The sequence below is a fragment of the Aquila chrysaetos genome, chromosome 23, assembly GCF_900496995.4.
Source record: "Aquila chrysaetos chrysaetos chromosome 23, bAquChr1.4, whole genome shotgun sequence".
NCBI lineage: Eukaryota > Metazoa > Chordata > Aves > Accipitriformes > Accipitridae > Aquila > Aquila chrysaetos.
The window spans coordinates 986586-1009516 of NC_044026.1; the positions used below are offsets into that span (position 1 = coordinate 986586).

At 46.7% G+C, this 22931-nt stretch overlaps 2 protein-coding genes across 3 annotated transcripts in view; one reads left to right on the forward strand and one right to left on the reverse strand.

Annotated features, from left to right (window-relative positions):
• The window catches only part of COL4A1 (collagen type IV alpha 1 chain), a 127394-nt gene extending 115738 nt beyond the window's left edge, over positions 1–11656 (reverse strand). The window contains exon 1 of the mRNA XM_029998714.1: positions 11438–11656. Within this exon, the coding sequence (XP_029854574.1) occupies positions 11438–11500 (63 nt within the window). The 5' untranslated portion in view covers positions 11501–11656. The remainder of the gene's footprint in view (positions 1–11437) is intronic.
• Positions 11657–11759: 103 nt separating this feature from the next.
• The window catches only part of COL4A2 (collagen type IV alpha 2 chain), a 145614-nt gene continuing 134442 nt past the window's right edge, over positions 11760–22931 (forward strand). The window contains exons 1-3 of one of the 2 annotated variants that reach the window (XM_029998713.1): positions 11760–11778; positions 12204–12310; positions 12449–12509. In XM_029998713.1, the coding sequence (XP_029854573.1) occupies positions 12264–12310; positions 12449–12509 (108 nt within the window). In that variant the 5' untranslated portion in view covers positions 11760–11778; positions 12204–12263. Of the gene's footprint in view, positions 11779–11810; positions 11909–12203; positions 12311–12448; positions 12510–22931 lie in introns of those variants that run through there. The other variant, XM_029998712.1, reaches the window with a different exon arrangement.

The window sequence follows — 22931 nt, forward strand, 5'->3', positions numbered from 1 at the left end:
CGAGGGAAACACACAGATTGCTGCCCACCACCAGCGACAGCTATGAGATTGGTTAATTATGAAGGTACATCATAATTCTGCCTTTAGCACGGTGTGATTCAGATTTTAAAAATGCTTTCTTGGCAGCTTCCATCTAATACTATAAATCTAAGCCCAGGGATTCTGCACTTCACGCTTTCTAACGCAGCAAACAACAGTGACAAGAAACAGATCACTTTACATGCAATATTATAAATTCAGTTTTAACCTGTGGTGGTGTACCCAAGCTTTACGTTTTACCTAACATTCCAGAAATTTGTTAGTTGTCTTCAGGTACAGACAAACTCATACAAGAGGCTCAAGTTTTCAGTACGTCACAACATTCAATTCTCTTAGGTTGGAAAAGACCTTTAAGATCATCGAGTCCAAGCATAGACCTAACACTGCCAAGTCCACCACTAAACCACATCCCTAAGTGCCACATCAACACGCCTTTCAAATACCTCCAAGAATGGTGACTCAACCACTTCCCTGGGCAGTCTGTTCCAACGCTTGATCCAAGAATATGCGCAGCTTCGCAGAGAACTCATTCTCCATCTTCATGACTGATTTGATATGATTTATATATCTTTGGATTTAGAACTGTGAAATAATTTTCTAGACAGCTGAACCACATTTATCAGAAATGTGGGGGCATTATCAAAAACAATACAAGACATGACATAATCACATATGCACCTTCCCATATCAATCAATTTCATACATTTCTCTTGCACAATATAGATACACACTGCGCCATGTGCAAACGCGTTCCGTGTAATTTCCCATTACCATTGCGATGATGGCATGCGTCTGAGCGAGCACGGGGAGGGAAAGGCAGAACTTTTCACGTTTTGGTCATGAAATGTTCAGACTTTAATCTATGATAATGAATGGGGATTTACAAAAAACAAAGAACTGCTTATGAGCCCTGTGGTACAGCGTAACAGTCCAGCTAAAATAAACCTGAGCTCAACAGAAGATAGATACTAAGTACATGGCCTGTTTTGGCACTGCATTAAGTTCTGCACGCTGTTCTCTTTTATAAGCTAAAATTATTCTATTTAATTTTAACCAACACGAGACTATTTATTAAAATAAATGATACCAATATATTGACATTAAACAAATATAAAACATCTGCTGAAATGCAGTCCAGCCTTACGTGTCTGTCAATACACAGATGTGCCTCGTATCATGTGAGTGACTAAAATTGTGCACAGAATTGGTAATTTGCAAACTCTGGACCAAAATCATAACATGCTGCCTCCCATTTCAAGCTGCACAGGGACCATGTAGATGCCAGCTCAGGCCTTAACATAGGTTCAGTTAGTCCTGATAGGATCCTACATGCGTTTTGTGCAGTTGTACTTTCTGCGGGCCTGGCAGCATCCAGGGATAGTGTATCTACAGGATGGCACAGCCCTTCTCCCCTTGCTCTCACACTGCCAAGCCCGTTCCAGCACCAGCAGCGCCTGTGGTATCGGTGAGAAAGTCTTTCTCAATGCAAGGAAGGTGTTTAGAGCCAACACCTTTTAGTAGGGGTGTATGTGACCTTTGCAAAGACTGTGGTGACACAACGGGTATAAGGCAATCACTTGCTAGGCTTGTTGCTTCGAGGATTTTATTTGAAGACACTAAGAAGAAAACATGATTCTTACAATGATGGCACACAGAAGCATCCTCACAAAGCAATCTTCCTCATTTGTGACCTATGCAATTTTCTGGCTTTGCCCTGTCACCATCATCTCCTTCGGTCTCCTTGACCCTCTAGGAAAAATCCTTCCACATCCTTAGCACCTTCAACTACTCTAAAAATTAATTAAATGGAAGCTGAAATCATTAGCAACTTTGAGGAAATGACTCTGCACCTGAGAGGACAGAGGGCATAGAGCTGGCATCGCTGTGAGGATGGCAGTTGCCGGCCTGCATGTCTCGGGCGCTACCATTCAAAGCTCTTCTACGCTCATGATACATCCAGTCCGTCAAGATCACAAGCTCTGTCCCAACCGAGCACACCGTGCCTGGGAAATGCATCAAAAATCAGCATCCATTGCTTGTCCGACCAGTGTGAATCAGAGCACATTTTCAAAGGCATGTCCCCAGCGAGAGGGATTTGTTTTTCTGCATGATTTGAACTATTATTTTGGCATTCTCAAGGGCATGAGCCAAGACATTATTTAACCCAAAGACTTTAGGCACTGGTACAACACTTGCTATATCGCCGAGGTCCATAACGGGAAGTGAGTTTTAAAATAGTAATAGAAAGTCACAGAGACAGCAGGATTACATTGCATAAGAATTAACATCACCAGAACCCACGTCTGAGCCTTCCCCCAGCTGGGATTTACCAGTAAAGATCAGAGGCACAACCCCTTCCAGGCTGGGACTGCCAGCTGGGGGGTCCTCGCAACTGGTGGCAGGGGCCAGAGCCAGCTCCCACCGTTGTTCGACCGCCAAGCAAAACGGTAAGTGCAGGGCTCTAGCACTTAGTGCCTTCCCTCTTTCCTGACTTTTTCTTTTTGTAATACCAGTTTTTGACAATCTCTTCTAATCCCTGGCTTCTGGGACGCTCCTTGCCCTGGTTTCTACTCCGGCCCCTTGGGATCAGTCACGCAGCCTTGACTCCTCAGGATCACCGTACCATTTGAAAAAATAAAGGATAAAAACGTAGACTTCCTAGGATACTTTTAAGCTTTTTACTTTCTTCTCACTTTCATTTGTACCTCTTGCTATTCCCCATTTTTCTCTAAATATTTCCATGTTGATTCCAAAAATGCAGCTGTTCTTAACAAAGATACAGCCCCAGTCAATTGACCTCTGCTAAAAAAAAAATTAAAAAAAAATGGTAAGTTTCAGTAAAAAAACTCATAATTTGCTCAAGCAAAGCTGTAATATTAAAAGCATTTACATCGTTTCAGTCTTCCTTGCCTGTTCTTACAAACTGTTAAAAACACACGTGTATTTACAGCTAAAAACTCAGAAGAGTTTTGGCCCTGAATACTGCTTGCACATGTATCTTGGCTTTACGGCAGCCTGAATTTGTCCTTTTTTATTCTACTAGCAGATAACTGACTTACCATTGCCATAAAAGGGACAGAGCTTCAAGCACAATACAAAAATTCCTGGAATGTTTGAGTCTACCCTCACTTAGCTGATTTTTCCCTTAATATGTGCACTATGAATACAAACCATTAATGTACTAATTTTTCTTCAAACTTTTGTTCTAATTCTTTACAGCTCCATAAGTCCATACCAGTGTAATTTTTCAGCCTTATTTGGGTTTCATTACAATCTTAGGATTTGTTTCAATGCTTTTAGATTATCAAATATTTCAACAGAAGTCTTCAGTAGACTAGAAAACGAGTTTTCTTCCACTAGATAAACAACTGGACTAATAAGACCAAAAGACTTACAATATCCAGTCAGCACATAGCTATCCAGTGAAAATGGGCTAATTTTTTTCACCCCTTAGCTACAACTGAAACATTTGTCATGACAAAAAAAAAATAAGAAAAAGCCTTTCTCATTCTGTTATCTGTATGCTAAACTAAGGACCCCATAAATGACCTATTAAAACAGAACCAGCTAATAAAACAATACATTTTCCCCTAAGCTAGTGATTATTTGAATGAAAGATTACATACTTCACTGTGAATTTCCAAAAAGAATATCTATAGAAATAAGCCTCACGTAAGAATGGCATCAACTGTATTGATGAATTAGAACACTTTCATCCACTAAACCATTTAAAAATGCTCTACCAGGTTTGTGCCCCAGTGTTAAGACAACATCCTCACGTAGAGAAGACATATGAGAGGGCTAGAAGGAAGGTGGAGCGTCTTGGTGAAACCACAGACCTCCCATGTAGCCAGAGCCATTATAAATCCCACAGCAGCTGAGACAAACATGGGCAGAGAAAAGGCTGGACACTGGCTTTTTAAAGGTGGTAGAGGAGGTGCAATGTTAGTTGCCTCAAGTAATTTTCTAGCAAATGCTAAGGAATACCACTAGGCTTCTGGCAGCTTTTAAAAAAGTTTAACACCTAGAACTGATTTGTGGCTTTCACCGTATCTCAATTCAGAGATGAAGCACAGAGTCTGCAAACTCGAGCTCTTAAGCACATCTCCTCTGCTCCCACTTTAACAGCTGGACAGGGTTCTCCACTGGGGTGACAAACTTTACCTAAAAACTTATTTCTGCTTCCCAGCTGTAGCATTTGAAATGTTCTTTAAGGTATACATTGTCACCTACAGACAGGATAATGGACAGTTTGTACCATGCTTAATCTATAAAAGGCTATATCTCTTCCAAATGCAAAAGACCTAACTCACTAGCTTTTTAATTAAAATACTCTAGTTCTTCCTACTAATCCCTGTGTATTAAAGTAATTCTTGTATTTGTTTTATAACCTTGATAATTTCTTCCGCCAGGTCCCTCTTAGTCATCTTGAAAACCTTCATCTCAAAATGCTGTTTCTGTCACTGCTACCAGCAAATGAAAGCCACAAAAAGATGAAAGAAAATGAATTATTACTTTGCAATTTGTTTACTCTGCACACTTGACAGCACTTTGTGTTTTGTCCTTTACATTGTTCTGTTGAAGATGCACACCCTTCCTCAGACCCTGCAAGAGGCTGTTTGCCAGCAGCTGTCAAGGTGAAGGCAGCGGGAGCGCACACAGAGAGAAAAGGCAGAGGAAAGGAGGGGGACAGAGGATGTTTAGTAGTTCTTCTCTTGGATCCACCCCAAAACAACCCCAACGAAAGCCAACCTACATAAAATTCCATAAAAGCAGCTCAATAACTTTGCTAAAAACACAGTTACACTTTCTATTAATTAGGTTGGCACGATGTTGGAAAATCTTACGGCATTTATTTCAGAACACGTGTGAGGACAGCATCCTTTTGAGACTCTACATGAAGGTTAACATAAGAAAAAAAAAGAGAAAAAAAAAAAAGAAACCCCATCTTTTCCCAATTTTTCTCCGACCTCCTTCATTTCATCTTTGGCCACGTCTTTTTTAATATGTTACTGTAAGGCAGTCCAAGCCAAAAAAAAAAAGGAGGGTTTTTTTGCAGGCTGTGAGGCGAGGCTGACTCATCTCCACCCAAGCGGATGCCCAGGCTGCTAGCTCCCACGGCAGCACCTTGCACCAGACCTGCACCGACATCACCAAAACACCCCAGCACGGGTATCAAAGCAGGACTACAAGTCTCACTGGAACCCAAAAGGACAAGTTTTCAGTCGCTTGATGACTTGACAAATCAGAGGTGAAAAGGGGTGTTTCCTACCACCACCACACATTCACCTAAGCTAAGAAGAGCTAATACGACCTTAAGGCTCACAATGTTTTTTGCCCATGTTGGAAATGCGATAGAAGCAGGCACAATTTAAGGGGTTTCCTAAGAAATACATATTTGAGATATTAGATCAAAGTGGTAATAAGTGAATCCAGATTATTATTATAATCCTTATTATCCTTGTAATAAGTACAAGGGACTGGACGCTAAAGTGCTTTTAAATATATACTATAATACTTTTTTTTTTTCTCATTTTAGAAAGTTTACCCAAGCTCCTCCTTCTGTAAAACAGTGTGTCAGAGATAAAGAAAGATTAAACAGTCAGTTTTATGGTCTTTGAAACATTTACTCAGACCTGCTTACTTAGATACATATATCTTTCTCAATACTAAATAGAAACTTAAAGCTAAAATGGACACAATTTTTTTCTGATTAAATCTTTGATCATCCCTTATCTGTTTATATGTGCCAGAGAACAACAACAGACAGTGGTTTTTTGCACTACTTACACTCTTTATGAAGAACACATTTGCCTTTTTCTTTACTGCAAGTCACTTCAGATTAGAATTGCATCATCATAGTAATTGACATATTGACAACGTTTTAACTTGTTCTGTATTTTACTTCCACATTGTCCAAGATGCTGCTATAAAAAGACTCTTGGAAGGCTAATGCCACATACTTTTCTGATGTATTAAATCACCAAGAATAATTCCAGCCAGTCACAACCCAGAGAAGTCAAAAATTTATCTTCCCACAAACATTGTTAAATTGCAGCAGTACTTCACAACGTCAGCTAGTCACTAAAGGCACAGGTTGCTTATCCAGTCAGGCCATAGCCCATGTCCAAATTCTTCCCTTTGTCCAAATTTTGCAAGGTGTTAAGGGCCTTTGTGATAGGAAGGTCAACGGAAATTCTGGGAAGGGAGCACTATGTAACTTTTAAACACTGATGAAGTAAGTCAATTTATTCTCATGTTGAGGTTGTTGAATCTTCCTTTGTTTAGTCTAGTTCTATAAAAAGAACAATATTCATAAGCCTATCCCTGGAGATGGTTTCTGATATTTTTAAACAATTGTCTTAGCTGCCTGCAGCAGCTATCCTACATTTCTCTACGGGATCAAGGCAACCAACTGACAGTATATACATCCAGCATAACCTCAGGCATTATATAACCTAGTTATATCCCAGGATTATATACGCCCAGCGGACAAGTTGCAATGAAACACTGCAGTAGTCCTTCCTGCAGGCATTTGATACACGCAAACGCTCAGAAGCGAAAACGGTGCTACTCGGGATGACGGTCCAGGAACGCGTTTGTGCGTGCTGACGCTCAACAGCCGGCTCTGGGAACGAAGCTCACGGGGATGAGTCAGGACTGACTGCGCTCTCCAACACAGCTGGCAGGGAACGGGTTATGTGTTCCCAGACAGCCTGCCCTTCTCTCCTGGCTCTGGCACCCTCTGCCGTGATGCTGCAGAAGAGGTGGCCGGAGGGAGAGGGGAAGAGGGCAGGAAGGACAGCAGGGACAAAGACCTTCTCCTGGGAGCAAGGGGTCACCAGGTGCACCCCCTCGCTCCTACAAGCGCCCACGCGTTTTGTTCTGTATATATATATATATATATATATATACATTGACCAAGTGACTCTCCACTGCTGGGGGTGAACGGACGCACCCACGACTGCGGATTCCCAGCAAGCGCTCCTTGCCTTGGGCTGGGAGGCCGCCTTCCCACCCACACCCCACGGCCCTCTGAGGTGCTCCCTCCGGGTCCCATACCCCTTCCCCCCAGGCCACCTCGCTCCAACAGGACGAAAAGGGAGTGCCGTACTTTTCTTCAGACCCTCCCGCGCCCCACCATCGCCTGGCAGGGGGAACTGAACCCCGTTTCCCATCTCCCTGTGAAGACTTCTAGCCCGAGAGGTGCTTAACTTACTGGAGGACATTTGGGTCTCCCCTCCTGGACACATTTTCTGAATTGAAGTGACCTTATCTCCATCCTGAACTAAAACCCGCCAGGGTTTGTTAGACATGCTTTTGGTATTGACAAGTCCTTGAGGACATGCAGGGACAAGGATGTCAAATGGCCTTAGGGGACAGGTCTCTCAACGTCGAAGACAGCAGCAGCCCTAGACGCGAATGGCTGCAGAAGGCAGGTGCCCAACCCAGCCTTATTTCACTAGTAAAAGCACACCCAAGTGAAGCGCTGTCAGTCATACAACTTCTCTTCAGCCACACGCCAAAGGCCAACGTCATTTCTTTTATCTGCTCTCGGTTTATCTGCCTTGTACTTCTTCACCTCAATAAACCATGTTTTTAACAAAAAAAGGAACAGGAAAACCGTTCGGACTAGTTTTTTTCGCTTTTAGCCTAGAACTGCGCATGTCAGACTGCAGCCCCGAACGCAATTTAGAAAAAGGAGGAGTGACGCGAGGAAGGCGCGAGGCCGACAGAGCAGAGCCGCCTCCGTCCGGCCACGGACGGGGCACCGCTTCCCAGACGGGGACAGGGACCTCCTGGCCTCCCACCAGCGCATCCCCAGCTGCCTCCACACGCTCGGCTCAAGCGGCGCTGGGGGAATCAGCGCTGCCCGTCTGGAAAAAATTATGCATGCTTTTATCACTGCTTTGGCCCGCCTTCTCCTAGTAGCCGGGTAGAGCTTGCTCGCAGCTCTGGCCCGGCTCCCGTTTCGCCAACACTAAAGTGGAAAGGGAGACGGGTTGGGAACTCGGAGAGACCACGAAGCCCACCGCCGAGCGGCAGCGGGTAAGGCATCTCCTCCGTTCCTGCAGCGTGACACGGCAGCCAGCCCACTCGTGGTGAAGGCGACTCGCCCCAGGGCTCAAGCGCAGCCAGAAGATCTTGCTCCATTGCAGAAAGCGCAAGGACCAGCGATGCAGCGGCATCGACAAGGTACCGAAACATGAAACCGGGATTTCCATGGCATTGTCATCTCTCAACCAAGCAGTACTAATGTTAGGAAACGGGCTTTCTTCAAAGGAAATGGCAGCCTGAAGAGTGTCAGAAATGAGAGCCCCTGCAGAGATCCGTCAAAACAAGCTTCTCCTGTAACCGTCTCGTGGGAGCACTCTCTCAGCCTGACCTGGAAACATCTTAATCTACTGCCCTCTCCCCCACTCTGCTCTCCTTATAATGTGAAAATGAATCTCCTGAGAAGAACGCAGAACAGTATAAAAGCCCAGATTAGCTATAATTAATATTTTAATTATAATTGGTCGGCATAAAAAACACTGAGCTTCCAGTGCCACATCTGGATGCATTTTGTAGTGCCACATTACAACCTGTGGGAGCTGCGACGGAGCAGCTCCCTCTTCTGTACTGAGGCACGTGATCCTGACGGTAGCTGGCTCAAGGCTGGCTCTGCTACATCAAATGCCTCTGTGAGAGCAGTCCTTCCAAATCTCCTTGTATGTATTTAATCACAGAGACGTCAGTGATAAAAACAGTTTTTCACTCTGCCAGCCCTGTTGCACTGCAGAATCACCACCAACAACATACCAGGAGCTGCTTCTGGTATGTTTGCACTCACAGGCACGGTCCCAAGCTTTAGTTAGTTACTCCTGCACAACCACGATGCACGAATGAAGAAACATTTTTACAGTGAGGGTGACTGAGCACTGGCACAGGTTGGCCAAGAGGCTGTGGAGTCTCCATCCTCGGAGATCCTCAAAACTCAGCTGGACACAGCCCTGAGCAGTCTGCTGTAACTGGCCCTGCTCTGAGCAGGGGGTTGGACCAGACTATCTCCAAGGTTCCCTCCAGCCTGGAGCAATTCTGTGATGAAGGCCACAGGGCAATTAAGAGCATGGCAAGACTGTGGCTTTTTTTTTTTTTTTTTTTCTTTAATCTAGCTAATACCAGCTATTTGGGGGCAGAAAAGGACCAGCATCTTTTTTTTTTTTTGCAGGAGAAAAGCAGTTGCTCCATTCAGGTTATCGCAAACATTACTGCATACAACCTTACCTACCAGGCAGCCCTCTGCTAACCCAACTACTCTTTAAATGTAAACAGTGGGAACGCGTTCGTCTGAGGACAACGTGAGCACTGGGCCAGCTCTGCCAGCAATCCAAAAGCAGAAGCAAGAGGTCCTGCCCAGGCGTACAGGCCACCCAGCCACAATCCCTCAGAGGCATCAGCCTGGCTCAAGGACCTCCAAAGAGAAGCCCCTCGACCACCACCCACGCCTGGTATGCTGCCGGCCAACAGCAGTCTCCATCGCCTTTTGGGTAGCTGCTAGTGACAGGCAACAGCGTGGAGCTGGGGACAATGCCAACAGAACTGAATTGATTGAAAGGCCACCCATGTACAGCTGAAAGTTTATCTAAGGCGACAAAACTGCAAGGAGCTCAACTTCCACAGCGTACTTGTGTTTCCTGGTGGTGCTGATGAGGAACTGTAAATCTGCAGTCAGCATAGCACAGAAAGAACAGTTAACTATGGGGATAACTTCATAATGTAATTAAGAGCTCCAGATTACATTTTAAGGAATCTTGATTTTAATAAAACAATTCATCCAGCACATAGAGGACACTTCTAAAACAGAGCCTCTCCAGAGCTGCTACAGAAGGCCTGAAATTGTACAATTGATACTAAAGTTTGTATCTTCTTCTAATAAGCACCTTTTCCCTACGTAGTTTTCCATCTTTGATTGACAGTCATGGTTTACCCAATGACTTCACTTTACGGCACAAAATGGGAACATATCTCACAGACAGATATTTATACCTCTAGGAATACCAAATTCAGAACTCAAAAGTGAATCATTTACTTCAAAAGATTTTAATGAATTAAAATTAATTATATCCTGAAAGGAATACAGTTTAATGAGCTTAATGCCAAGTGATGGGTGAATCGCCTAAGAGATGCATCACACAGTGATTTACTGCCATCACAGTAAGCCTGATACTATCAGCCTCGGAGCAACAGGTAAGACGTCAGGAGTTCAGCACATTTCTCGCTTTGGCTGACTCAAGGCATACCTACTGTCCCCATGGTCACACAGAGATAATCACAATTCATTACAGAACTTAATTTCACCTGAAACTGCAGAAAAAGTTTAAAATAACCCTTTCCCATACCTCCTTTACTGATTAAAATGCTAATACAAGCTCTTACATTTATAGCAAGAAGCATGACAAAAATCCATCTGCCCATGCCTACTGATGAGCTTCCTGCACCCCTGAATTTCACCATTACAGTATCAACCTAACCAAACGCAAGAAAGAAAGGGGGCACGAAAAGATGACCTATTTCAAATTATTATGTCAACTGCCCTCTGCTCAGAGGTACAGAAGGAACAGCACAAAAACTTTAGGAGTGCCAGGAGAGTCCTTTAACTTAAGGACAGCAGATAGCTAATATCTCAGTGATAAAATTAGCTCCCTGAGCAAAACTTTCAGACTACTTGCATACTTTCGATTTTAAATGTCTGTGGCTGAATCTGGCTCCATCGGGAAAGGTGCCAAAAACTCAACTTCAACCATTAACATCAGGAGCCTTCCTGGTCTCCGGCCTCCTGCCCGTCGCAGGGGTCAAAGGCAGCGAGCACGGCGCTTGCAGTCCAAGCAACCAACCGCCTTTCCCCCCCCCCTTTCCTTTCCACCCCCCACCCCAAAAGCTCACCTTTTTGTTTTTGGTGGGGTGTTGGGTTTTTTTTTGGTTTTTTTTTTTTTCTTACCGCGGAGACACAACTTGCTGCTTTCACGCCGCGGGTGGGTGCGCGCTCTATGTCCCCTCCCCAGCCAGCCGCCCTCCTTGCCGAGCCGTGGGGGAGCCGGCGGGCGGCGGTCCCCCCCGCTCCAGCCCGGACCCCCGCCGCCAGCCCGTGGGGGGGCCGGGCCGCCCCGCTCCGCGCCCGCGGAGGGCCGACGAGCGGGCGCAGCCCCGCGGCAGCCGGGCATCCCCGCCGAGCCCACCTGGCCGCTCCACCCCTCCGAGAGCGGAGGCCGCTCGCCGCTCCGGCGGGGCCCGGCGGCGGGGATGGGGGCTCGCTCCGCCGCCCCCCACCCCGTCTTTCGCGGCCTCCCCCCGTCCCGCGCCTCCTCCCCGTGAGAGGGTCCCGGGTGGGGGGGGGAGCCGCCCCCCGCGTACTCACCGCGGCGGAGACGGCGCTGAGCTCGGCGCTCAGCAGCAGCACGAAGCCCAGCCAGAGCCGCATGCTGCCGCGCACCGCACCGCGCCCGCGGTCCCTGGGCGGCGGGGCGCCGGCGGCTCAGCGTGGGGCTCCGCGGGACCGGCCCCACATGCGCGCCTCTCCCCTCCGTGGCGGCCGCGGCGCCTGCAATGCCTCGGGGGCGAGGGACTCGCCGCGCCGTAACCGATGGGCGGCGGCAGCCCCCTCTCCTCCCCCCGGGCGGGGACCCTGGGAGGGCGCAACCTCGCCCGCTCCCCGCCGGCCGCAGTTCCTCCTCCTCCTCCTCCTCCTCCCCGCCGCGGGTGGGTGGCGGGACGCCGCCGGCGGGACGGGACGGGACGGGGGGGGGCGGGCGGAGGGGTGAGGCGCGCCGCTTCCTCGCCCCACACCGTCGCTGCCGCCCGGGAGGGCACGGCAGCGCGGCGCGCAACGGTGCGGAGCGGGCGCGGGCGGCGGAAGGGGCCGGGGCCGGGGCGGGGGGCGCTGGGCGCTGGCTCTGCCCGGCCCGTCGGGGTCCGCGCCCCCGCGGCTGGCTGCGCGCCGGCGGGACGCTGCGCTGCCCCCCCCCCCCCCCCTTCTCCTCCTCCTCCTCCTCCTCCTCCTCTCCCCCCGGCTCGGCTCGGCCCGGCCCGGCCGCTCCCTTGCCCCGGCCGCGGCGTCGGCGAGCGCGGAGAGCCCCTGCGGGGGGGGGCCCGGCCTTACGTGCGGGCTCTTCTCTGCCTTGCAGGGGCGGCCGTCCGGCGGGAGGGAGCCCTGAGGCGAGCCCCCGGGCAGGGAAGGAGGGAAAATGGACCTCTCGCTGCAGCTTCCCAGTGCGCGTACTTTTATTTGTCAGTAAGTAATTCCGCTCGGCGGGCTCTTGGAAATCGCTCTTTTAAAGTCGTATTGTCACCTTTAACTGCAGCGTTTTATCACGTGTTTGTTTTGTGCCGGCTTCAAACGATATCGTGCTTATTCACCTTTTCCCTGCAGGGATCTGGGGCTTCTGCTGATCCTGATGGAAGTCCTGCTGTCAGCCGTCAAAGTGGATGCTGTAAGTAAAACGCCTTGTGACTTTTACTGAGGAGAGGGAGGAAGAAAAAGCAGTTTCCTTGGTACCAGAAAGCGAGGAACTGCGTTTTCCTTCGCTAGATGGCTTATCTATCATTCCGTTAAAGGAAACAACCAACAAATCATCTCTGCGAGCCTTACAGATCGCTGCCTTCAACAAAATGATGTTTAGCAGAGAAGCGTAGGGCTTCGGTGTCAGGTTGAAGTATTCCACTGTTACTTTTGCTCACATTGAGTAATTTGTTAAAGCAATAGCGAAGCAAGCCCCACAACTTCTTAATTTTCCTAAGAAGAGCACAAAAGATGCAGTGCTACAGGTGTCAGGGAGTACTTTGGAGAAGCTAACCTGCAGCTGAAATATCTTCAGTTAAGTACAGACCTCATCTGAGGACTCAGAAGTTGAAGCTATGGCTTATTTTTGCAAATCGGAGATGTGTTTATAAAGAAATTGTTGTTTAAATTGAATTGTTAAATCCAAAAATGGGCGAGTGAGGTGCTATATAGGTGGTTGTGACTATCCGACTATCCGCTTGAGGTGTGAGGAGTTGATGTAAACAAGTTACTAAACCCTTGGGTCACGGTCACAAGGATGTGAAAGAGGTGAGAGATAACGTGTGTGGGAGTGCAACATTTGCCTGCTATAAAGCTCGGTGAATTTAACGGAAAGATCATCATTAATGCGAGTAGGCTTTGGATCAGGCCTGAATACAGCAGACTGAGAAAGGCTGCTAAGACTTGGCTTGTGGCTGCGTTTGTCAGCCACCCAGTGTGGGTAAGGCTCTGTGGTCAGGTGCAAGTGGGACCTTGATTACATTTTTTCAAAAGCTATCTTACTTACATTTTAATCCTACTGTCTGCAAGTTTCACCCCTTTTTTATGAGTTTACACTCCTTAGAGATATCTGATGTGGTTACATCTTTGCGGTGAGATGGCGTAATATATTAAGGAATGGGAAATACTGGGGTTTTTGCAGCAGGTGTTTTGTGTGGTACATGGTAATTCTGCACTCAAGCTGCAGCTGGGACGTAGAGCTTGTCCATCGGTCTGCGTGGCTGGTTGGTCTCTGCACGTCGTAGCTGAGTGAGAGGTGGCAGGCTGGGGACCCACAGCCCTGTGGGGAGGGACGTGAGCGAGGACCTTGATTGAGTGTCACGTGCTACTTTTCTTTGCCGTCTTTTGATAGAAACATCATTCTGCTGAGTAGCGCTAGATGGATGATAATATTACCACGCGCTATTGAAACCAGAGCAAACTGGTGACAACGCACGCGTTTTAGGCCCGGTAACGAAATCACCAGGATCAGTTGATATAAAAAGGCGGCATCTGTGGTATGACTCTTCTTTTTAAGAAGTTGTGCTGTAGCATGCATAGCATGATACCTGAGCTTTAGCTATAGCACAGGCTACTTCATTCTCCTTCATGTTCTTGCTTGTAGACTGCAGGCTGTGGCGTTAATACAGAGGTATACCGACCGAAGAGGTGTTCGAGCTACCTTGGTTAGTGGATGCAGTCTGGTCATGGCTGCTTGAATCTCCACATGCTGGTCTTTCCAGCGTATCTTGGAAGAGTAAATTGGCCTGCTTGGAGGTCTAATTTCCCTGATTTAACAGGTGGTGGCTGCGTAGGAGATGAAACACCCCAGTGAATGTGAGTGAGGAAGTTTGGTCACGTTTCCATGAAAAATGAGACCTGCATTGCCAGCAAAATATTTATTCCATTTTCTACCCATATGCCACTCCCTTCCCTTGGCCAGCACAGGTCTTTCTGTAGGCCTGTGGTGAACTGAATTGGAAAATTACTTGTTTAAACTAATCAGTACCCCAAAGGAGAAGAGGGGTGAGAGCTAACTTTAGCCTGGATCAGATCACCACTTGTATTCATAGAAACTTGGGCTGGGACAGGACTGGGAGCATGCAGCTGGGGGTGGCAGGAGAGGTGGGCTTGCTCCTTGCGGTGACAGCTCTGTCGAGTGTCTTTGCAAAGTGACAAAGTAGGCGTGTGTGGGAAGCAGCAGCACCTGAGTAATTGCAGGTGGGTTGTTGGCAGTCGTGTTCTTGATATTGTAATCCCGTTTGTCACATTGAATCTGCTACTATTTGTTGCACAGATTAATGTGCTAGTGTTATGAAGTGTTTTATTAGCTTGGATTAAAAAAAACTGCTATGAATTATTAAAGTCTGTGGGACCAGATCTTAAAAGTCATGGTTCTGCCTGTAATGAGACAAGCAGAGCTGCTGAGTTTGACAGCCATATATATGTGAATGAGTCACAGCTGCTGGAGATAAGTGTTGTTGAATGAGTGAAATTGCACCTGGGAAGAAACTGGAATGAGATGAAGGAGAAAGCCAGGAAGGAGGGAGAGAGAAAGAGGGGAACTTGGAGCATTTGACTGGATGTCTTGCCTGGCAGGCTGCTGCTAGCTGCTAGGGAGACGGATGTTTCTCAGCAGAGAAATAAATGAGAGGAAGAAAGAGAAGGAGGATGTTTAGGATATCTGAGGACTGGGGAAGAAGAAATGGCGTCTCTGGCAAGAGAAGAGGATGCCAGTTGCAGGCTTGGGGATAACTAAGGAAGAGGAGTCCCTGAATGGAAATACTAGGAGAGACAGCCAAATGGAGTAGATCAAGCCCCAGTTATCTTTAGCACTCTTTGGCATACTCTGGCTGGTGATGTTAAAGGCCTCAAATAACTTTCAAACTACTCTGAATTGTAGATTTAAGAATTCATGTGGCTTAAATAAAATTGTGTTAACTACCCAAAGTTTAGCCAAGTTTGCAGATTTCTTCTCCTTTCTGTACCTGCAAATATGTTGCATCCAAAATATGTCTTGGATTTTTTTTTTTCCCAGAGAGAATTTATCTTCTGGTAATGCTGATTTTTTTTTTTCTTTTGTATTTCCCAAAGCACACTTCTTCCTAAGTAGTTTTGTAACTTAGTATAAACTGCCCCTAATGAAAATTACTTCTTTTTTTTTTTTTTTTTTTTTTTTTTTTTCCAAGCTGTATTCTGGTGGGAGCAATGGAATCCCAGAAAAGAAGGGAATGACTATCAGAAAAAGAAATAAAATTTAGAGAGAATAAGTTAGAATAACATTTGCAAAAACAACACTGATATTTAAAAAGGAGAACATACATAGATACATAGAAAGAAAATAGAGTCAAAGTAGTGCATAAGATAAAATTCTCCTGGCTTTTGTGACATTGTAAGGGGATGTATTAGGGGGAATGGCATCAAAGCGGGAGAAGCAACAATCCTTAAAAAGAGAGGATAAACCCAACAGTACTATGTACTTCTTTCTATCAACTTTATAGTGAAATTAGATTGCTGACATGGGTGCCTAAGTTATTGCGCTAAGTTAAAATGTGTCAGTGCTCTGTGGCTATCTTACATCCAGGTTTTCCCAGATGCGTCCTGTTTTATTCCACCTGGAAACTTTTGTCTGTTTGAAACAGGAGGACTTTTTACATTAACCCAGGATTTCCAGGCTGAAAGAAGCCAGGGTGGAGTAATCACTTGGCCCATCCTGCCGGGCATGACCACTGTGAATGCATGCACTAGGATCTCAGTGTGCAAAATCTAATAGTGCTTGCGTACTGCCCAGGTCATCTAGGAATGAGTCATCAATTTGACATATCGATTTCTTCTGCCACATTACTTAGTGCATGGAAAGTGAATCCATCTCTTCCTCGAAATACCAGACTTCCTACCCGTGCACTGCTTCAGAAATAGCTGTGCCTAGAAGATCCCCCAAAAAGAAAAGTCGCAATCCTATTTTAGAACTACTTCATTTGAGGCATTTCCATACTGGCAGACATGGCTTATTTACGTCTGTTTAAATAAGTGTACAGTTTGGCTCATCTTTGAGTAAGAGTGGTGTTCTGTAAGAAAATCAGACAGTATAATGATATTTTGCAAAAATACAGCATTTTGGGGAGCCTCCCAGCATATCTGATCACTCTATTAAAAATTTCTTTGAACCCTGAAAGAATTATGGGGTAGTTCAGAGAGGACTCTTTCTACGTTCAGTCGTGGAGCTGTGAAGAAGGGGCAGCTCTGTTAAAAAGCTATGAGAAGACCTGAGTGAAGGAGGTAGCATCCAGGCAGCTACATAAGGCAAAACCCCTCACTTTCACCAACACCAGCAGCCATGCCTTGATCTGGCAGTGGTGTTTCCATGATGAGGATCACAGTGTGCACCATGCTGTAGATAGGCAGCGGGACAGCTGCCCAAATGGGATTTTTGTTGTTTTCTTTTATCAGAGCCAGGATTTCACCTGTTGGCATTGTACGATGTCAGACTAACACACTCGCTGCATGTGTTGCGTACATGGAAATGTAGTCATGGTCCATGGCTTTAAATTCCGTATTTCCAGTCCTTCCTTTCTTGTATGCTGTCTGCTCCACTCATCAGAAAGAGAGTTTCCTTAAATGTCTCTTTCCCTTGTTATTCCTCAGATTCTTCCTTGAAATTCTTTTTTGCTGCCATGCCTATGAAACCAATGCTCATCCTAATTTCTTATTAATTAATCATTCTTCCTAGGAAGATTTCTTTAAGAGCCGTTTCTGCTGTGTCTGTATGGATTCAATTAGAGAGACTATTCTTTGCATACAGTTATATCCTAACACTATTTCAAGTTATTCATTCAAGGATTAAAGACAGGTTACATCAAAAGCAATATATTGTGTCTCCCTGGAGTTAGCAATGAGGAGGAGGAAGTTCTCGTGTGTGTCCTTGTTCTTTAATCTCTCAGTGCAAAGCCATGCATAGATTCTGTACTCAGTTTTTCTTGTGAGTAGATCAGAAGCATGCTCAATGAATGTCTGCAATAATATATTTGAAGTAATTCTGTTTTTTAGAGTTATTAAATGGCATATCATATAGTCATGCTGCATTTGGTAGGAGAAGAGACAGAGTTCTGTCAGCTTCCTGTATTTCTCGGAGGTTAAAACGTTGATACTGAGAGACAAGAACCCTGACAATGTAAACTATCATGTAATGAAATGATCTTGTTATTTTTGTCACCTTACTCTGAAAGTAGCTGAAGCGGTTTCAAAAACCCAGCATCGGTTTTCTTTGAGCTTTTAAAGTAGCACATCTGGGTTTTATTGTGTAGTAATTGCACCACAGGAAGTCTTTATGCATTATGGTACTAAACCTACCATGTATTTTTTAAATTTTGTGGAGAAAAAAAAAAAAAAAGATTTATAAGTCCCAACAGATTTGCCTTACCCAAAATGTATAGCTGCATTGTGGCTTATTCAGTTATGCTATAAGCAAACACATTTGTTATAAATATTTTAAGTCAGTAGTTCAGAGCGCAGTTTGTATTAGTGGGTCTTTTTTTCTTTTTGCAGTAATGAATTTCTTGTTTGAGACCAGACTGTTCATTATTAGTTCTTTGCTTTTGTTTTTCCAAGCCAAAAATTGGTCAAGGAGTGGAACATTCTCCATATTGTATTATACCGATCCAAGCTCTTGGGAGAGTTGAAAGTTAATTTAGTAGCTTACAGTTACGATGTCTTTGCTTGCCAAAGGCGGCAGCTTATCTTCTGTAACCCCTTCTCCCTTAGGAAGCTAATGCCTTGCACTATTCGCAGTACCTCCTAAGGAGCAAAAGGCACGGTGAAATTTGCAGTATTTCCTGATGTTTATCAACAGTTATTTTCTTTAAAATGGCAGCAGCTAGTTGACAGCAGCAATTGACTCAGCTCACAGTGAAGTATGTGATTTTTATCATGCAAATACTTCTGAGTGACTAAGGACCTACGTTGCTGATTCTTGCGTGCCCTTTTTTGTCCATTTGGGCGCTGAAGGTGCCGGCGTGAATCACGGCCGTGCGAGGGTAGCTCCTTGTTTTTAGACCCTAGAAACGACGTGTGGCAACGGAAAAGCTCCCGCGGAGAAGTTAACGAGCAAACTTGGCGTTCGCCTGAGTAATTGCGCGTGCTTCAGCCGAACCGCGTTTTTGCAGCACGGTTTCCCCTCTGCAACAGCGAGCGGCGTTCCGCGAGGCTGCCGCGTTCTCCGAACGCACGTGTTTCAGTTTCTGCCTTCGCGTTCGTGCGTCCTGGGAGCGGCGGACGCGGTTCCCTCAGCGGCAGCGCAGGGCGCCGCTGCGGGGAGGCCGGAGACGGAGGCTGGCGTGAGGAGGCGCGCGGGACCCTCGCCCTCCTGGCACGTCCCTGCAGCGCCCAGCGGGTCCGGGGGTGGTCGCCGGGGTCCGACACGGCCTCGGGGGGCTGGGACGGGGACGGGCTTGAGGCTAGGCTGGGACGCCGGCCCGCGAGCGGAGGTCAGGGAGGCCCGTGGCCGGGCACAGGCGTGGCTGACCCCAGGCCGCTGGCGGGCCGAGGGGGAAGCCCCACTTCTCGTGGCCCGTTTCCCACACAGCTCGTTTCGCACCCCTGCGGGAGGGAAGGCTGCACAGCTGCACCGGGAGCTGGCCCCGCGCCCGGTGGCCGGCCCCGGGGCTCCCCTGAGGGACGGGACGGGACGGGGGAGCGGGGCCTGCGGCGGAGGCGGCCGGAGGGGCCCGGTGCGGCCTGGCCGGCGGGCGGGAGGGAAGCGCGCGCGGGGCAAAGCGGACGTGCGAGCGTAAAATTCGGTGGAAAATTTGAGGGAAATTAGCATGTTTTAGGAGGGCTGGGACAGAACTTCGAAATGGGCTGGAGCCTTCTGTGTGAACTGAAAGGCACTCCTTGGCTTTTCTTCTCCCGACAGAGTCCCTCGAAAAGGGACTTTTTGTCAAGACACAGAGCCGATTTTCAACATAAATTTACCAATGAGTTCTATTTTTATTTTAGACTTGTGAGATCGGAAGAACATTTAGATCGTATCGGTTACCAAGGATGTATGCTTACTGGGATATTTCAGGCGTCCTATTTATTCGTAAATGATCCCAACCTTTATTTTGAAGTAGCTTTCTGAAGTCAGCAAGGAAAGATGATTCAGATAAATAGGGCTTGGCTTACTTTTGGCAGGTCTTAGCTGTAGATCATGCCCACACCTCCTCTCACCATTGATTGATGGAGCCAAGTAATAAATTCTTTATTCCAACTATACTTTTCCTTTATATTTCACCAGGCTTTTAAAGGTCTTTGCTGGTCAAAATTACCTTCCGGCTGTATAATACAGCTGTATACAAAAAAAGGATGTCAGGATAAGTGAAAAATTTTGGATACAGCACAAACCCTTCCATTTGTCCTGTTCTGCAAATGGGGGTTTTTTTGTTCTTGTTTTCGTTTCTTCTTTTTGTTTCTGTCATTAGAAAACAACTAACCGCCTCAGGTTTAAGCCTTGTCCCAAGGCGCAGCTCTGAGCTCGTGAGCGTTCACATCCGACGCGGCTCCCGGAGCTCGCGTACCGGCCGTCGGTGCCCGGTGCGGCAGGCAGAGCGGTGCCGCTGCCCTTCTGCCCGTCCCTGGGGGCTGCAGCTCCTGGCCCGGCAGGAGGCTGACCCCCTCGCTGCACACCCCGGCCTCCTGCAGAAATGCAGGCTTGGAAACAAACATCAGGGATAAAAAAAAAAAAAGAAAACTAAGAAATAAAGAAAGCATCTGTACAAATCGGCGATTCGCTGCCTGTACCGCGGGAGTCTCCATCGTCAGGTCCTGCCCACACTTGCTGCGCCTTGCAGCCGTGGGGAGCAGAATCGTTTCTTAAGGTAGAGGCGGGAAACTGGGGAAGCTTAGCAGGCTTTCCCCGTCGCGCTCATGTGTGCCTCGCTTTCGGCACAGCGTTGGCTCCTACTGCTCTGCCCGTGCAGTCCCCGGGCGTGCTGCAAACAGATGAGGAAAGGCATTTTTACGTTGGAGCTGCAGCCTCGCTGACCCCGCGTAACTGATGTTCAGCCACCTGGTCCGAGTCTCACGGCACCCCGAACACGTGTGCGGAGACCCCGGGGAGCAACTGCGGGAGGAGAGCAGAGCTGCTGACCAGGGCTGCCGGCCTGTCCTGGGCTGAGCTGCGGCAAAGGGAGTGGGCAGAAAGGAATGCCGCTCCCGCGCAGGGCTGGGAATAGCCGCTGGGGCCACGGAGCATGGGAAGCCTGCATATCTCCCCGAGCCAGCAGCCAGAGAAACAGTCTGCTGGAAATGGCCCAAACGTCTCTGTGTGACACTTGGAAAATCTTAAGTGACACTGGCTGGAAGAAGGAAGTGAACGGGGAAATTTAAGAATTTCCCTTGCGGTGTGGGGCTGAAGCTGGGTTTTTCCCAGGTGCTTTGCAGGTGTGTGGTAAGAGCAGGTGTAAAGGAGTAGGTATAAAGTTGCCCAAATCTTCTGTCCTCTGTAGGTGCCTACGAGGTAGCCACCACATCTGTTACCTCTTAACTCGCTAAAGCCCATGGGCTGCTTCCTCTCTGGCTGTGTCCCTTACAGTAAACCGCAGGGTCCCAGGTGTATCCTCTGCCCTCGTGGTCAATTGGCACAGTCTGTCCATGTCCATAACAGTAATTAGCCTTGGTAAGTAGCCTCTTTAGTTTCCAAAACAGGGTGGCCCCTTAGAGACTGTCTGTGGTCCTTGCATTATGCTGACTCCTGCACCATGCCCAAAAATGTCTTTGCTGAAGCAAAGCAAGAGAAAGCTTCCCAGCCCAAGCAACAGGCATGCACAGATCCTTTCTGACAGCTAAATGGTAGAGATGGTCAAGCTGTGGGGTATGGGGCTACTTAATACATTAATGGAGACATGGTGCCTCAGACTGTGACATTAACTGGCTAGAAATCAGGACCCACTCTCATTTCTGACATGCATCAGGGTATTGGGTAGTTTTACCCGAGTAGAGCTGAAATAGAAGCAGCGAGCTGTTTTACAATCAGGTTCAGAAAATACCGGTTACCATTCTGAATACTTGCACCTTGCTTTGCAGCAGTATTGCCATGTCACCCACTCGAATAGGAAATTTATGCCAAGGAAAACCAAAACCCCTACTGATAGTTTTGTTGTAAGCTTTATGTGATGTTCCATGGCATTATCGTGCCCTATTTGTTGATACCTACATCATGTAAGTAAAATTAAGGACAAAAATAAGCATGTAAATACATGTAAATAGCAACAGGTCACAAACCAAATTGCAAAAGCAGAGGCATCAAAAAAACATTTACTAGTCCTCTTTGTCATGCCTGAGTGTTAGGAAAAATAGTCCTTCCCAAGGAAAGGACAGTGACTAGAGTGTGTAGCACTTGGCTACATGCTCGTTTTCTGGAGGCTTATGCTGCACTCCCTATCTGTGCTTTGATCTGTTCTTGGAGAGTATGAACACTGCAGTTCATCTCCTGCAACTGCCTCCCTCTCCCAACAGGTTTTCCATCTATATGAAGTGGTCAGATGAGGGGAATGGCAAAAATGTGCTTTTACCTTCTGGTTTTAGAATAAAGTAAAGGACGGGTGAGTAGTAGAAGGTGGGGGTTTTAATTGTCCTCATTTGATGGGAACTGGGGTTTATCCAGTTGTCAGTCACACAATGTCAGCTTCCAGTCTAGATTTCTTTCTTACTTTTCTATTCCAGTCCTTGCCTATGGCAATAACTTTGATTTGTTTGACGGATCACAGCCTTGCTGCCTTATCTATGAAGCTATTAATACTGCCTTAAAAAAAAAAAAAAAAAGTCTTCTATAAGATAATCCACTTAGCTTTTGCCCCAGTCTTAGAGAATAAGGAGAGGACTTGTTGGGACTCCATCCTTTCAGTGACCCAGTGACTAACGGGATCAGTACCCCTTTCCTCTGAGTAAATAGACTTAATTAGACTCAAAGAGAGTGAAATATGGTACTATTTCCACACATCAAACTATGCCTGAATCCCTTCCACGGAGTGATTATTTAAATAAACTTCTATGGCCAATGGACTGGGGAACAATCTGGAAAAAATTATTTTTCTCTTTAACGCTGATTTCCTTTTATGAATTTATGCCATCAAATTGAGATCCAAACATCTTATACCATCCGTCCAATGCATGCTCTGACCAATGTGGATCTGATTATTTTTCCGTGTAGGAGAGGAAACTAAACTCTCTTTGTTGTTACTCGTTCATAATAATCCTGTTTGTGCCTTCAAGGGATAAGATAGTAGCAATTCTTGATAAGGTATGTTCTATAGTCTAAGATGTTAGAGAACTTCAAGAAAATGTTACCTCTGCTTTCACAACTCTTGCTTGAGGCTCGTATCGTCCTTAGAGACACAGTACTACATAGGGTCACCATTGAGCACATAGGTGATTAGTAAGGTAGCTTGAGGCTGGATCATAAATCACTTTGAAGATTGGGACTGTAGCCTTGAATTGTTCTGAGTAAGGAATCCCTGTGAGCCCTACAGCAATGTGCTTGCATGATCCTGCGCTGCTTAATAGGTATGCAGGGCTTCATGCTTTGAACCAACTGGTCTGTTGTTTTTTTCCCAAGGAA